The 16,678-nt window shown below is 40.7% G+C and overlaps 2 protein-coding genes across 2 annotated transcripts in view; one reads left to right on the top strand and one right to left on the bottom strand.

Moving 5' to 3' along the window:
• Positions 1–8,762, bottom strand: part of kif20ba (kinesin family member 20Ba) — a 39,202-nt gene extending 30,440 nt beyond the window's left edge. Inside the window, exons 1-15 of the mRNA XM_070916137.1 lie at positions 8,655–8,762; positions 7,834–7,923; positions 7,502–7,624; positions 7,014–7,152; positions 6,022–6,206; positions 5,015–5,069; positions 4,547–4,753; positions 3,974–4,085; positions 2,925–2,996; positions 2,593–2,739; positions 1,845–2,007; positions 1,418–1,570; positions 1,172–1,282; positions 438–577; positions 235–355 (exon numbers count right to left, since the gene is read on the bottom strand). Coding sequence (XP_070772238.1) covers positions 235–355; positions 438–577; positions 1,172–1,282; positions 1,418–1,570; positions 1,845–2,007; positions 2,593–2,739; positions 2,925–2,996; positions 3,974–4,085; positions 4,547–4,753; positions 5,015–5,069; positions 6,022–6,206; positions 7,014–7,152; positions 7,502–7,624; positions 7,834–7,923; positions 8,655–8,762 — 1,926 coding nt within the window. The remainder of the gene's footprint in view (positions 1–234; positions 356–437; positions 578–1,171; positions 1,283–1,417; positions 1,571–1,844; positions 2,008–2,592; positions 2,740–2,924; positions 2,997–3,973; positions 4,086–4,546; positions 4,754–5,014; positions 5,070–6,021; positions 6,207–7,013; positions 7,153–7,501; positions 7,625–7,833; positions 7,924–8,654) is intronic.
• A 1,249-nt stretch (positions 8,763–10,011) lies between these two features.
• Positions 10,012–15,665, top strand: LOC139294556 (high-affinity choline transporter 1-like). Its single transcript, XM_070916471.1, has 8 exons — positions 10,012–10,195; positions 11,277–11,393; positions 12,141–12,296; positions 12,481–12,629; positions 12,744–12,887; positions 13,265–13,418; positions 14,639–14,856; positions 15,105–15,665. The coding sequence occupies exons 1-8, from the start codon at positions 10,012–10,014 to the stop codon at positions 15,663–15,665; spliced, it is 1,683 nt and encodes a 560-aa protein (XP_070772572.1).
• The last annotated feature ends 1,013 nt before the right edge of the window (positions 15,666–16,678 follow it).

Below are 16,678 nucleotides of genomic sequence, written 5' to 3'. Positions count from 1 at the left end.
AGTGAGAACTGGGTGTGTGAAGTGTGAGTGTAGCACAAGAATCTTGTCACTAAGATGTAATGTGATAGGTATCAAATACAGCCTCTGCTTACGTGCCATTTCAGTCATGTTTTAATCATTAAATCTTTGTTATCAAAACTCTTTTTTTAGCGTGCATAACATTTAATCAGCCAATAAATAAACAAAACACGCAATACATGGAGTGTGATCCAAGGAAAAGAGAGATTGCGTTACCATGGTTTGAGCGTCTGGACTGGGTCCAGCGGTGGCCATTTTGTCAATGAGGTTCTTGAAGATCTCCAGTCTCCTTTCTGCTCGCTCCTCCAAGATGTCTCTCTCCCTCGCCAGGCGGTCACTGAACCAAACACACACATTTGTATTATTTAAATATCAGACCCAGAGCTTTCCCAGACGTATATAAACAGAAAATGTCTCACTTGTAGTCATTCTGCATCTCAGAGAAGAGCTCTGAGAACTCTCTGCTGATTTCCTCTCTGACTCTCGCCTCCATGAGCAGACTCTCCGCTCGCTCCTTCTTCAGCTGTATCTGCAGCTGTTTCAGCAGCGCCGCCTGCCTCTGAGGAACAGGACACAACTTCTTTCAGGAATACCACTGCATATATTCAGTACATGTCCTGTTTATTAAAAACCAGTTGATTAAATCTATCTATCTATGTATGAACAGGCAATGAAAAATGCTGCACTGGCAGAAACTCAAATTTTGAGAGCAAATGAAAACATGAAATTCAACACTGCACATACACTGTTTGACTGATCGTCCTCCAATGAGCAGTAAGATGGAAACAAATGCTCATTTCTCACACAATCAACTCAAAGAAAATTACTAGCTAGAAAATAGGAGTCAGTAATTTTTTTCTTTTACACCTTTCTTTTCTCTAGACCTCCTGTCTAATCAAAGTGGAGTAAGGAACAGTGGAAAATAAAGTTTAGTGAAGCACTATGGCTTCTCCAAAAGTCCTGAATGAAGAATCTTTTAATTACTCTGGGTTATAATCTACCTTACCACTCTTATTTACTTTCCAAATGTATTCTTCTTACTCTCTGTGCAAGTTTTTAATATCTGCTTATCTCCTTTAATGATATTTTAAGCAGTTAGTGGCAACTTCTTTGTTAAAAGCACCTTTTGAAATTAAAATGCTAAGGAACTGACCTGGTGCGCCCTTTTACAGATGAGAATTTTATCATCATTTTCATTGCCGGTCTGATCCATTGGCTCCTCCATCAGGCTCCTTTCCTCATCATACTCATCATCCTCATCCTCCTGGAAAAAAGATTTTAATAACAACGCAACAAAGATTTATCTAGTGATACTTCAAGCAAAGTAAGGGAAGATTCAAACTGCAGCAGTATAAACTGTAATAAAGGAAAGCATGAGGTCACCCCGCCTCCACCCCACCTGTACATCCTCCAGGCTACTATCCCAGCCAATCAGGGAGCTCCTCCTGCTGCCCCGAGGAGCCTTCCCCTCTGCATTGTTGATGATGAAGGATACCTCATTGCTGGACCTCTGGGACATGATGGGAAGGGGCCTGGTGGACAGAACCACAACCTGGAAAAAGACAGAAGCAAAAAAGAGGAAAATTAATAATAGAACCATTAACACTGCAGTGTGCAACATTTATGAATTTCGATCAGTTCCTAAATCTGATGTGGATGTTGCACTTTGGTTATTCACATAAGATAAGGATAGTAATATATATGGACAAATGTACCTGATGTACGTTTGGTGTTATTGCACAGCACAGCAAAAGATAAAGACTCTAATTGAATTGCAGCTCGGACAGCAAAGCACAATAAGAGAGAAAATGAAAATGAGTATGCACCTTCTGTGCCACAGCAGAGAATTTGAGGACATTGAGAGTCTCGTCGTACATGGAGGCACACTGGTTGATGTTGACGATCATACAGGCTTTTCCTCGACCACAGAAAAAGCCCTGCAGGTAGTGGGTCAGCTTGCTTTCCCTGAAGGGAACATGCTGAAGCAGCCTGAGGGAGGGAACAGACAAACAAACAGCTTAGCTGGCATTGATATATGTGCATTCTCAACTATTTGTGCTGCAAAGATCTACAATTTAAAGTTGCATCAATCAATTATTGGCCACTAGGGTGTACAAAAACAACAAAATAAGCTGACAGCCACCACATATCACCAGCTTATTAAGCAAACCGTTTCTTATTTATACATCTAGCAGACACTGAATGTTGGACTTACATTCATCAAATCCACTCACTCCTAAGAAAAATATCTGGCAACATTTCCACTTTCTTCCCCAGCTAGTCGCAAACTTTGTCGTCTGTTTGCTGTTTGGTGCTGTTTCGGTAGGTTGTGTACAGTGGGTTTATCTTTGTTGCTGCTGAAAACAGCTGTCTATGGAGGTTGAGGAGAGCCACAATACAACCACACACTAAACCAAAGCAGCGTGCAAAAAGGAGGATAAAAAAAGCTCGACAGAGTTTCGGAGTTGGGCGTTAACTATCTGTGATTTCAACATCATGAGTGACCCTTTCATATTACGTGAAATCTTTTGATTTGAAGACAGAGAGGGAATGACGGACAGGTAATGATCTCACTTGGCCTGCTGATTGTGTCGAAGTGCGTTGATGCATTTTCCCAGGATGAGCAGTGAGGTGTTGATGTTTCCAGCTTCTTTCAGACGCTCTCCTTTATTCTGGGTCTTGGCGCATCGCTCCGAGCCAGCCAGGTCACACAGACACAACCTGAGGACAAACATTTATCCACATAAAAGGATGAGAGCTCTTATACAAAAAGCAGATGCTGTACATTCATGTTCAACACTTCATGCTTCACTAAACTTTTATTTTGCACACTTTTTCAACACAGTGAAAGTTACACACCCAAAACCATGTTTACATAGTCCAGTTAAATCTAACATTTTACTCACTCGCTGACCGCGTGGACCCTCGGACTCCCAATATCCTCAATCCTCAATATGCGAACCGAAAAAATACTGTGACTGCAGAAAGAGAAAGGAAATCGAACCTACATTTCAGTAACTTTGTATTAAAATGGAATAAACAGACTGTTAAGGAAGAAATTACCAGAAGAAATAAGCACAAAATCATGGAGAAATAAAATGCATAGTTGTAAAGTGGCTCAGCTCAGACCTTTTACGTGTATTTCAGTATGACTACAACCACAATTGAGCAAGTGGCAAGAAAAGTGATAGAATAAGAAGGTGAGAATGTGTAAAGAGAGGAAAGGATAGAAGGGCTTTAAGAAGACTGAGGGGGTAGAAACTGCCACTCCCATGTTCACAGGAACTCATGCAAGAATCAAACTCGTATTTGCTCTTGAATGACATGTACAAGTGATTTAAATTTTGTCGCATTCTCTAATCTTGTTGCATTTTGAAATCTGCCTTTCTCAACGGGGGAAAAACACACGTTTGATTTAAGGATTATAATGCTTTTTTTAATTTGCAGTAAATGTTACTCACATCAATAACTAAAATAAAAACAATAAAATAAAATTTTGTAAAATTAAACATGTAATGTCACCTGTAATGGAATATATTCTCTCATTTGTTCCCATGACTGTCAATTCTCCTGTAAATGAAACTTGCCCACACATGGTGCATAAAGAATAGCTTCATATAAAAAGGTTTGGGGCATTGAACATGGTTATGATCATGTTTAACAATTGCACACCTGCTCATGAGCAGATTGAAACGAGCAATTTACGACACGTTTGTGCAGTTAAGACAGTTTGTTGAATCTGACTTATGGGATAAGAATATAAAAATGGTCTGGCATGGGACCGGCGTAAGAGGAATATTGTCAAGGTACAATATCTTTGACAAATGTACTCCACGTAACATACCAAGCTGCAAGTAAAGTTGGTGATCTAGGAATTAATGCTGATTTAACTTTTGCACTCAGTGTTAAGTTGCGGTTTGAAATATCTGTAAATGCTGCTGGATGTTGTCCCTACCTCCTGCTGGAGAGCTGGTTGAGCCGGGTGGAGGAGAAACTCTGGTTCTTCTTGCCCAGCTTCATAACCTTGTAAGCCTCTTCTGCATTATTAACCTGAACCCAACGCAGATCTAAATACAAATGCACAAAAACAGGATACTCATAAACTCAACATGTTGGGGCTGCTCGTTCACCAACATTCCATAGGCAAGTCGCAAAGTCATAAAGAAAATGTAGAGGGTTCATTCGCACAAGAAGTATACCCATAATACCCATAAATAATGTCTTATTTTGAACAACAGCAAAGCAAATCAGGATGTCTAAAAACAAACGCACACACAAATCTGTGAGGTTTAACGCATAGAACCAAAACCTGGCTTGGTGAGAGAAAAAACTTTTATTTTAAAATATTGACAAAAATATGGCTCAAGGAAAACCGTAACAGGCAAATGTGTTTATGTATATTTTAAATTTGCTTATAAGGAAAAGTGTAAAAAGCTGAATTTTTTTTTGCCACAGTATATAGAATATTTGCTAAACAGCTTCAGACTTCAATCAAGTATTGTGGTATTTGCCCCCCCGCCCTTCAAACCTTTGACAAAAGCGTTGCCCTTGACATCCTGCGACAGGCGCAGTGCGGTCCTCCTCAGGGCCCCGCTGGGTACCACCTCCAAGAGGTCGTGAATGTTTTCATTGTAGATTTCACAGAAAGAAACCCAAACGGAGAACTTAGTGAGCGTTTCCACCTCTGGGCTGATTTTGTCCTCCGCTGCTACAGCCGTCAACAGCGTGGAGGGGCCTGCAAAAGAGACAAACGTTCAAAATCATGGCCTGTAGAAACACACTACAGTACACGGACACAGGATGAGAATTTTAAAAATGCATTCCTTACCCGTGGTTAAACAATACATTTTGGAATACAACATTACTGCACTGACTGTGCTGTCAGTCAGAATTAGTAAAAAGATTGTACAGTGCACAGGTAGTTTCAGTGTCAGATGTGCAGCTGCAGAGAAAACAATAACTAAACAATAGATTGTAAGACAAATTCAAATCTTGCCTTCAAGGAGAGTCTTATTGGTCGAGTTTAACAAGCTGGCATTGCTCTTCTCACTCTAAAAGGCAAAGAGTAAAGATGAAAATATTAAAAACGCATCAAAGACACAAATTCTTACAGTTATTAATATACAAGTTTATTTATATAGCACTTTTTACAGCAATGTCAAAGCGCTTCACAAGAGTAGTTACTAAAAGCTGATAAAACAAGACATGAAAAACAAACACTTCAAAACCATCCATCAAAAAAGGCAGCTCCTCCTGAGCTGAGGTCCATTTTCACTTTACGAGGAAAGGATGGTGGAAAAATTACAGAGCTACACGATGATTTACACTAAGCAGTAAATTATAGTGTACGTAATACCTCTGCAACACCATAAACATCACCATAAAGGAGCACCCTTAACCTCATTTGTAGGATTCTTGAAAGAGGAAAGAGGGAGGCAACGAGTTAGCGGGCTTTTTGCCTTTGGGCGTGGCCATTCAGAACAGGTGGAAACACTTTTGCCTTTAGACAACACATTGTACAAACTAGTTGGTTTCCAACATACTGAAGCCCTAAAGAATCACAAGAATCAAGAAAGTCTAAATTTGATGGGGAGCCAACGTCAACTTGAATGAAATTTGACTCTACCCTTTCCATCGTCACAGTAAGCTGTGAATGTCACTTCACCATCTGGTCAGTGTCCCCCCCCTGTGCCCTCTCACAGCCCCATCAAAGGCCTTAAGGCTTGCCTACATAGGAGGCGTTTCAGCTGTCAGTCTCATGCACAATAGATACACATCTATTTTAAGCAATGCAGCTGTCTACACAGAATGCCTAATGGCTTGCCTTTCACTCACTCATAACTACTACTACTCATAACTACAGTGACTGCGTGTTTGAGTGCTGCAAAAACACAGGTGACCTACACTACAGTACCGCCCCTGAATGCATCCTGCTGCTCTACTAACATGCTGCCAGTTATTGCTGGTCTGAATGTCCAAGGCAGCCTCGGACAGACAGGCTACCTCTTTAAGTTGTCTGAAGAGGTTTCTCTTGAACATCGCTTCCTCAGCTTGCTGCTCCCTGGTGAGCCTTGTGAACTCTCGGCTGCGGTGAGGTTTAATGCTCATCCCAGAGAAAACCTGTTCATCAATACTGCTGAAAATTACATCGAGGGACCTGGGCAGGATACCAACATCAGCATCTGGACCTGGAGTGACAAGAGCATATTGTTTGGGTCCTTCTATTATCATTAAAATCTCAGAAATATGTCTGAAAAACAGCGTCATTTCGTCCTCAGACAGATATGTGCATGCATTATCATCAGTGCAATGATAACACCGGATCTGACAGCAGCTGTTGGCTTATTGTAAAATCAAGAACAAAACTTCATATTTTTAATAGGCTTTATTAGATTGAAAACGCTACTGTACAAAAGTCTTTTGTCATTATGACATTTTAAAAAAAAAGCTATGCACTGATGCTACCAGATGCTTCAACTAAGTAGAGCCCTACTTCAACTTTAATAATAAGTTTCAGCACAGGCAGGGAAGAAGTGCACCCACTCACTATTTCATCTGCTCCTATTGTGTTTTTATTGACAATACATCAGGCAGAGATCTCCTGACAGCGTACCAGGTAGCTAGGCAAGCTAGGTGAGCTTGGTATGTGGTACCAACACACCAAACAAAGCAGAATCTACAATGAGAAAGTTACAACACCTACCTAATGTAAATTATGCTTTTACTACATAGATAGACACAGCTTGAGCTAAACTGAAAATTGCGTAACTCCATGTGGCTATTACAATGATCAGACACATGAGATCCGTCATACAGGGTGTCGTGCAAAAAGCTGCAGAGAACTGCTGAAAAAGAGCTTTCCTGCATCTGACCTAAAAAACACTTTACAACATTACAAACTTCAGCAGTTTCTTTAACTTAATTGAGTTTAGCAGTCATTTTAAATTTAATTTAAATAGCAGGACTATTTAAATGTAAGAGAGAGTGGAACAGACCTAAGAATGTGAAGGTTTTCCCAGCGTTAGTGACTCCATAAGTGAAAACCAGAGAGTTTCCCCCTTCGAGAACATCTTTCACCAAATCCTTTACTGTTCCCTCAAACAGCTCTCTCTGTGTTGTCTCAGGACCATACACCTATTGAAGGAAGGAGGGAGGAAAGGAAGGAAAAAGTAGTCAACTGTAGGAACTCTTTAATAAAAAGTAATAAAAACACTCCACCTTTCATATTGGCATTTCTCAACCTCTTCTGGCCTGTGACCTTATTGTTACGTGAAAAAAATGAAGGAAGACCCAAACGGATCACATACAGGTGACGATATATTCAGAACAAGAAGAAAATATCAATATATGTGTATATTTTTATTTTCTATTTCTCATTTTTTATATTTTGTACATACTTTTATTTCTAAATTCATGCTACTTTCTACTCTTGAATGGGAGCACCACTTTTTTTTAGCTTTCTTGTCTGCCAGGAAACACCAACCTGAGAGAACTGGAAGCGCTGCCCAGTCTGTGGAAGGGATTTGTCAGTGCTAAGCCTCGCTGAGAGGGACAAACTGGGAGGCTTCAGCAGAACTGTGTCAGGGGGCTCGATGGTAACACAGTCCTATTAAAAACAAAAAAAAAAGGGAGACAAACAAGACAAAAATTTATTTTCTCTCTTTTAGTTACATCTATTTACAGAATATTACAGCAGAAAACCTGAACTATAAAGCAAAGTTTGTTCTTGGGAGGGTCTTGAAATTTCAGTACTTTGAGTAAAAACCATAAACAGAGATTTGACAAGCAGAAAACCAAGCAGCTAATGTATTTTACCTGCGACTCTCCATTATCGCCCTCTGCTGAGGTGAAGGGTCGGATGCGGAGGAAGACCTGAAGGTGTTCTCTCTCCTCGATGCTGGAATGCTGCAAACATCAAGAGGAAAGTGAAAGACAAGACTTTTTTGGCATTAGGTCGAATAAACATACATTTTAAAAAGTGTGCATCTCCCTAGCAGGTTAAGAAAACAATGCAGTGGGAATTTGCAAACTTTTAGAAAATTATCTGAAAATCACATGGCGATTTCAAAATTTCTAATGTTAGTGTGGATGTGGCCCGACTTTCCAGTTGTTGACTGAAAGCAAGCGATTGTCAATTTGGCTCATCCAAGTACTGGACTAGCTTTCTTTGCCTTACACCATGCGCATGCTGATGAAGCCTCATTTTAGTTCTAGATACGTTTTTTTGTTTGTTTTTTTACACTCAACGAGGACTATGGATTTTGTCCCCTAACACTTCCATTGGAAACTAAAAAGGGGCTGTATTCACGGAAACCTGTTTTATGAACAGGATGAATGGTTTCAGCAAGGAAAACCTGTTTCAATGTTTAAATGGGCACCTGACTATTGTTTTAAGACAGACTTGAAAAAGAGACATTTTTTTCAACTGTGTAAAACAAGACTGAGAATGTTATGACCACAAAAACACTGTCCTGACACAGACGTCCTTAAGATCAGTTTATTCATTATTAGTCATTACTGTACACCTGCCTTTCATCAGCAGAAGAATAATCACAACAACAATGGTAATAATGAACAATACAAAAACAATAGGGTTCCTGCACTTTGTGCTTGGACCCCTAATTACCAGATTTTACCTGTGAGTCTGGTATGGTGCTGAATTCTGATGAGAGGTCTCTCTTCAAATGGTCGCCCTCTACCTGTTCCCGTCTGTCAGCCTTGTTGTTCAGGCATGATTCCATCATCCTGCAATAAATAAACAAGGAAAAGAGTAAACCAAAACAGTATCAAAAAGGCAAAAGGTCAAGTGACCTCACTTGCACTAACTTTGCCCTTCAACAAAGACAAAATTAAGGGAGTGTACAGTAAGTAACGCAACGCCCTTCAAAAACCTGGCACTTTTGTATATCGACACATTAACAAATCGCCAGGGACTGTACCAAGCAACTCTTTACGTTAGCTAAATCAGCCTTGTTAACCAGCCGTTGGTTCACATACCGCAGACATTTAACGTGAACTGAAAATGATCAAACTTTGACGCTAACGTTTCAGAATAAAGTGTTGCGTAAAGTGGTGTGGGGGTTGTTACTGAGCAAAAACCAAGTCCTTTTGTTAAAGTCATCTGTTTCAGTCGATATATTAAAATGAATCGTTTCAAATTATGCTCACTAGTTACACGTTTCTCGGTCAAGCCAAGTTAGCTAACAAGCTGGTTAGCGGAAACCTTTCAGATGACTAGCAGCCCCGCACCTGTCAACAGATAATCGTTAACGTTAAGTATAACAAGCAGTTTAACAAATGTCCGTTTACTTTTCTGAAAAGAACTCAACGATGACACTCCACTGGGCTATTACTCAACAACAACACTTACCTGACGGTTATATTTGGGACATTAAGTTGTGTTCTGAGACAGACGAATATTCTTTTGTGTGCTGCTAACTGCTAACTAACGTTGAGCTAACTAAACACAACAACACAGCCGCGGTCTGAGTTTGAAACGGACCAATCGAATTCAAGCAGAAACTGCGCATGCGCATGTTCTGTGGTTCCTGTGTTGGGAGGAAATCAGACTATCTCATGCAAAGGTCCAATGGCAATGGGGTGTTTATTGTAACTAGTTTAGTTCAGCGCCGCATGAAAGTGAGCAAAAGCTGTTGATTACTTGAATAATTTAGTTTGAATTAAATAATTAGTCTAAGTTTAAGTTCATGCTTATTTGTAATTTCAACTATGAAAAATACATTGTTTCTCCAAGGACCAGGGCTTAAAAACAGACAAATCATCAGACAACATAAAACATCTAAAGTGTTGTATCTTAGTTTTCTACATACAAGTCACAACAAAATCAATGTGTCTTTCGAGGTGGGGGAGGTTTTAGTTTTTCCTGTTTCTCTGGAATGTTATCCCCTTTTTTCTCTAAGATACTCAGCCAGTCAGTCACTCAGTCAGTCACTCAGTCTTCAGCTCGTGGGAAAGCAAGTCAACCAGTCCATCATGGCTGTCAACATCCCAGGAGTGGTAGTGATGGTGTTGTTCTACCTGCTGGTCCTTGGGACCGGCATCTGGGCTTCTTTCAAGTCCAAAAGGGAACAGAAGAAAAGTGCAGCCACTGGGATGGACATGGCCCTGCTGGGAAACCGGAGCATTAGCTGGGTGGTGGGGATCTTCACAATGACAGGTGAGGACAGCACCCCTAAACTGTAGGACTGTGAATTACAAAGTCATGATTCTTAAGGAAATATACTTCTAAGAATGTAAAATATCTTTATTAAGTTCTTTACTGTGTCTGTGTTATATCTGCTGGCTGCAAGATGACAAACAATTTCCATAAAGCAACAAGATGTTTTGAACAAACTGACATGTCTGTGAATATAAATGTAAATATCAGTCCCACAACAGCCGAGTGAAATATAGGCTATGAAATACGAGGGTTTAATAAGTGGTTGTAGGGTTTTAGCAGGAATGAGGAACATGAAAACAAGGTTATCCTTGAGGTTTAGTGTTCTAAACCAGCGTTAACAAACCCATGAAAGGCAGAGGCATGGAGGTTGCTCTAAACGCACTGTCAGTAATTCTTTTTAGAAGGCAAGATACTTCAGGGCCTGGTGTCATCACAGCTGGTGAAGTGCTTGCAGGGTTTTAGATAATATCTTTACTACACAGCTAACAACAAGCCAACGACATGTAGGGTGATAAAAGCACTCACACTCACCAGTGTCCGGCCGATCTGCGCCTACAACAGGACTCTTCTGTCTCTGTCTCTCAGCAGCATAAACTGCTAATATTTGAAGTTGCATTTACTAGCAGACCTCAACCAGGTTAAAAGACAGTAATAGAACTAACATTGCAGTTTTTTGTACAGTATATTCTGTATATTCTCCATTCTAAAAGCTGCCACTTTTAATGATGGAGTTACTATGTAACTTATGTAAACTTGTTTTTACATTTTAATTTTATGTTGTGTTTATGAGCCTTGCCTTGTAAACTTGTGTTTTTGTTTCACAGATGCACAATCAATAAACAACTAAAGTGATTGATTGAATTATTAGGCCAGCACCTTGCATAGCAGCTCGGTCTCCATCGGTGACCATTAAGGTTGAAAAGCGCTATATAGGTGAAGACCATTTACGATAATATGGTATGATCTTATCATGAGATGATGCCACTGAAAGTTGATCAATGATGAACCTTTTGTCCTCTGTCCAAATAGCTGCTGTTTGTCCACTAAATGTCTTGCTGTGTGTTCATCCATCCTGTAGCTACGTGGGTCGGAGGAGGCTTAATTGTTGGCACAGCTGAGATGGTGTACACGCCCTCTATGGGACTAACCTGGACAATCATGATGTTAACAGCATACAGCTCATCTTTTATTATTGGTAAGAGTTTGAAATGACCTCTGACAGGATGCTGTATGTCTGCATGTGTAACACAACAAATACAGCCTGACAATCTGCGTCAAAAAGCAGGAATCGCTGTATATTACACAGGAATATTAATGACCTAGGCTGCCTCATAACTTGACATTAATGAAACCCGCCCAAAAATTACATCAGTGTTAACATGAATGATGTCAGCAGTTAGTCAATTGTATTCACTTCCCTTGAGACGGCAAGATGCACATTTACAAAACATAATTAGCCACAGTTGCTGAAGACCTCCAATATGACCTGCACGAGGAAGATGCTGCAATACCGTGAATCCTGTGACCCAAACGTCTCCCAGGCTGACATCGAGGCCAGAACAGGACGAATGTGGTGGGTGGCAGAGGTAATGCTAATGCACAAAGTGCAGGTGGACACGGGGACAGATGGAAGGTCTGGCTTGGGCAATACAACGCCACGCTACCACAAGACACAGGGAAACGACAGGAGGGTGCTGATCCAGGAGCATCAGTCAAGGAGGAGCGAGCCAGCAGGATGGTTGGAATGCAGCAACAGGGAGCCTGGACAAGATAGGAGCCAACTTTTGAGCCCAATCAACTCAGATTTTTGATCTAGGCTGTCTACGACATTCTACCAAGCCCGTCCTTCCATATCATTTTTCCTTTTTATTGTTTTGTTTTTGCCCCCTCATTTGAGTTTCTTTTTCTAATGTGATATGCTCTGTCCTTTTTTTAAATCGAGCTGGCTTGGTGTTTGCCAAGCCAATGAGAGAGAGAAACTGTGTGACGATGATGGACCCTTTCCATGCCAAGTATGGAAAACTACTAACAGCTGGACTATCCCTGGTTTCACTGTCTATTGATGTGGTCTGGGTGCCTACAACACTAATAGGTTTAGGTACGATATATACATAAGCACTTTACTCACACATATATATAAACATATATTTCTAAGTAAAATAAATGCATGAATAGATACAAATTCGTATCTATGCTGTGTAAATATGACTAGAACAATGAATATGAAATTGTAATATTCACACAAAGGTTATAAAATATCACTGACACAATATGTTTGACAGGAGGAACCATGAGTATGGTCCTGGATTTGTCCTACACTGTGTGCATCTGGATCTCTGCTGCTGTGGCCATCACCTACACCCTGCTGGGAGGTCTCTACTCTGTGGCCTACACAGACATTATACAGCTTCTCCTCATTTTCATTAGCTTGGTGAGTTTGCTGAACTTTTAGTTTAGAGTGTCAGGCTTTTTGTTTTCACACTCTCACACAAGGCATCAAAGACTTGTGTGTGTTAATCCTTTACATCTTGATTTGTCTCTGCAGTGGCTCTGTGTTCCCTTTGTTTTGATGAACCCTTCCTCCTTGGACATTAGCCAGACGCTGATGAACAACACCTTACACGCTCCCTGGATTGGAAAACCGGGGCTGGAAAAGACCTGGATAATAATTGATGATTTCTTATTCTTTGTAAGGAAGCAACAATATGACATATATATATATATATATATATATATATTCAGTATATATATACTGTATATATTTCAATTCACTCTGAGCAGGTTTAATATTCAATTCACTCTAGTCTTGATAAAGATATTTGGAATGATGTTAAATAAAAAAAATATTTAAATTGTGGATAGTTTTTCATGATAAGAATCAGACAGGTTGTAGCCACAGCCTATGTCTGTAAATGTCAAGGTGAACTATCCTTCGACTGTATTTGTATAGTTTAAGGAATTTTCCATTTCATCTGAATGAATGTCTCAGTGTTAATAGCAGGCAGAAATATTGTAGCATTTACCTGACAGGGATTCAATTAACCAACTAAGTGTTTTACTTTTAAGGCACTGGGAAGTCTGGGATATCAGTGCCTCCACCAGAGGACCCTGTCGGCTTCTTCCTCAGCCACAGCCAAGCTCACATGCTGCGTTGCTGCTTTCGTCTTTCTTATATTTGGGATACCTCCTATACTGCTTGGGGCAGCCGCTGCATCAACAGGTAATAACAGCTTCGACTTTTATGCACCTGTGTTAAAGAAAGAACAAGACCTGTAAATACCAGAGTTAAGTAAGAGAAACTAAAGAAACACCCACATCTTGACTTTGCATAACTTGCTCAGCGGGTCTCAGGCATAGACCAAGGTGGCCTTCTGTTTTTTTACATAGCAAACTGTGGGGTTTTAAACCCAGGTGTAATCACCATATAAAATGAAGAGCTGATTGTTTTAAACAGTGAGAGTGGAGATAACAGCATGTCTACAAATGAATCCTGTCGTCCACAACTGAGAAGAAAACTGCATCAACAATCCTCTTTGTAATTAAGCCAGATGCCACACTATTTGTGTTGTGTGATCCCCTCAATATTAAACCTGCTCAGAGTGGAGATGTGCAAAATTGATTATGATTATGCACAAATGCGCATACAGAAGCAGGATTTTGGATTCACTCCCGCTTGTGAATCGAGTTAACTCGTTCCTCTTTTAGAGTCGTTCAAAAAGAACAATTTGTATATGAATCTAATATCATTATTTAAGAGTTGCCATTTCTACATGGCTAAATAGACAGATTCAGCAACACAATATAAACCAGTATCATCTGCATAAAGATGAATCTGATGCACAGTAGAGACAAAACAGTATATTAATGGTAAACAGGAGGGAGCCAAAAATGGATCCCTATGACTCATCCTTAGTAACGGCAAGAATTAAGAGTTTGAGTCTCACACGCTGATGTTTGTGTATTGAATAGCCTTTAAACCAGTTACAGGCATCCCTCCTTGAGATAATCTTTAAAAATGGCCAAGAGTCTGCAGTAGGGGTTTCACAGAATAGTCGATTAGTTGACTAGTCGACTATCAAAACCACTGGTCGACGCTGTGCATGGTTGTAAACTAATCATTCATCTGTGGTTTTAGCATGGTGCAGGTTAGTCCCGCCTACATTAGTTAACCTTTTACTGGTTGTATTTGAGACCTTTTTGACAGAATTGATCATTGTTATTGGGTGAAAACAATACGACATATCTCCTGCGATTAATCATCTGGAGCAGAAGTCGTGAATGCCCTAGTCTACAGTCACGCTAGGATGTACTTAGGCACAGCGCGGCTGTAAGCTGCTCCTTATATCTTATCACACAGTGCTTAGTTCTACGAAGTAATATCACTCAGACAGATAATGTGACCATTATTTAATCTTTCCTTCCTTTGTGTCCATGCCTCAGACTGGAACCTGACTTCCTATGGTTCTCCATCTCCATATGAGCGTGGGGAAGCAGCTCTGGTTCTGCCCATTGCCCTGCAGCACCTCACCCCGTCCTTTATCTCCATTATCGGTACTGGATGTGTGGCTGCCGCCGTGATGTCATCGGCTGACTCTGCTTTGCTTTCTGCGGCTTCTGTCTTCACTGTCAACATATACAACAACATCCTGAGGCCTCAGGTGAAAAAATGCACTTCTTCTGCATCACAACAAAAAAAGCTGACTAAACTACTGTTTGCTATTGCGAAGTTGAGGCATTTATTTTGAAGAAGCAATGGAGTGCAGGAGAGTATCAATGGAATAAAAAAAAAAGTGGCATGATGGAGAAAGAGACTAGGAAGAGGAGGGAACAAGAGAAGAAAGCAGTGAGGGAGGTGTTTGAAAGCAGCACAGTCTCAGTCATTTGCTGTTTACCTGTTCTTCTTCAGGCATCAGACAGAGAGATTCAGTGGGTGATCCGTGCTGCTGTGGTGGTAGTGGGCTTGGTTGGTACATCACTCACCAGCCTGAAAAACAGCATCCTGATGTTCTGGTTCCTTGGTGCTGAGGTGGCCTACGTCGTGGTCTTCCCTCAACTCGTCTGCGTCCTCTTCTTCAACATCTCCAATGGTTATGGAGCTGTTATGGGCATGCTGGTGGGATTTACGTTAAGACTGCTCAGTGGAGACCCATCGCTAGGGTTAGCGCCAGTCATACGCTTCCCAGGATGCACTCTTGAGGACGGTGTTTATGTCCAGTACGCTCCGGTTAAGACCATCTCAATGCTGTCGGCCGTTGCTGCCATCTTGTTGTTCTCCTACCTGTTTTCTGTGCTCTTCATCAAAGGCCTGCTTCCTGAGAGGTGGGATGTGTTCAAAGTGAAAGCCCAGCACTCACCTCAACCACCGACACCAGTAGGTGGCGCCACAGAACAGAACGAGAAGGAGAAGTTGAATAGAAACAGCTCTCAGACCGAGGCATCAGAGCCAATGATTAGCACAAGGTGTTAGCGTTCCTCTCAGGCCTTTGAATTTGTGGTTTTATAGGGCACATTAATCTTTGTTGTTTGTATTTCCTCTGTTGTATCTATATGTTTTTGGAGTGTCTATTCTGTTTTGTTATCTTTGCTTTTAATTCTTCTTCTTCTTCCACTTTAGTGACCATAGCCTTCCCCCCCTCTGCTTCTTTCTCCTCTCTAAGCCTGTACAAGAAATACTGTGTAACATATACTAGTGGGGAAAAACCTTTTATATAATCACTTACTAAAACCTTATAAAACGTCTTAGTTCAGCAGGCCAGACTTTAATGTTAAATGTATTTGGACCATTTGGAAATAGATATTCTGTATTAGCCCGTTCTACCAGGCAGGGGTTTGCTGTGATATGGTTTGACATGGTTTCTGTCTCCACTGAGAAGACAGTTATCCAAAGCAAAGCAGGATTTCAAAGATAAAGAGAACATTTTGCAGACCTTGAGGCAACATTTAGCACGAGAGTGACAGAATATAAAAACAATGGAAAGTTTCTCCTCTCTGTCCTGCTCGTCTTTCCTTTACTTGCTGCCTCTTCTCCTTCTCCCATCTTTCACTGGGCCGTCCAAGGCCTGAGTGGAAAGTTACAGAGGGGTGGATGGTCGACTCTGTTTTCAGAAATGATCCTTGGCTGCTAGTCACTACATTGCACACATGCAACAATGTGATTTCATGTGATCACATACAGCTTCTGACCTTTCAACAGAGTAACACTCCAGGACTAACCTCACCATCTTCAAACCGTCAGCTGGGTTCCTCATTGATTTTCCTCTCACTTTATTGAATCTTACCTGAATTTATCTTGCATTCATATGTGGGTTGCTGTTCTGTGTGAATGTTGTGAGAGGTGAATTAGGCGTGTACGTAAAATGAAAATAAAACTTTCTGGATAGGTCTCTTCACCATTCAGTATGCTCTTGCTTCTCTTTGGAGCCTGGAAGATGGAAAGTTACAGAGGTAAAAGAAATGCGCAGATTGTCAAGCAAAGGCAAC

This window comes from Enoplosus armatus, chromosome 12 (genome assembly GCF_043641665.1).
Source record: "Enoplosus armatus isolate fEnoArm2 chromosome 12, fEnoArm2.hap1, whole genome shotgun sequence".
Taxonomy (NCBI): Eukaryota; Metazoa; Chordata; class Actinopteri; order Centrarchiformes; family Enoplosidae; genus Enoplosus; species Enoplosus armatus.
This window is presented reverse-complemented; position numbering and strand designations above follow the sequence as displayed.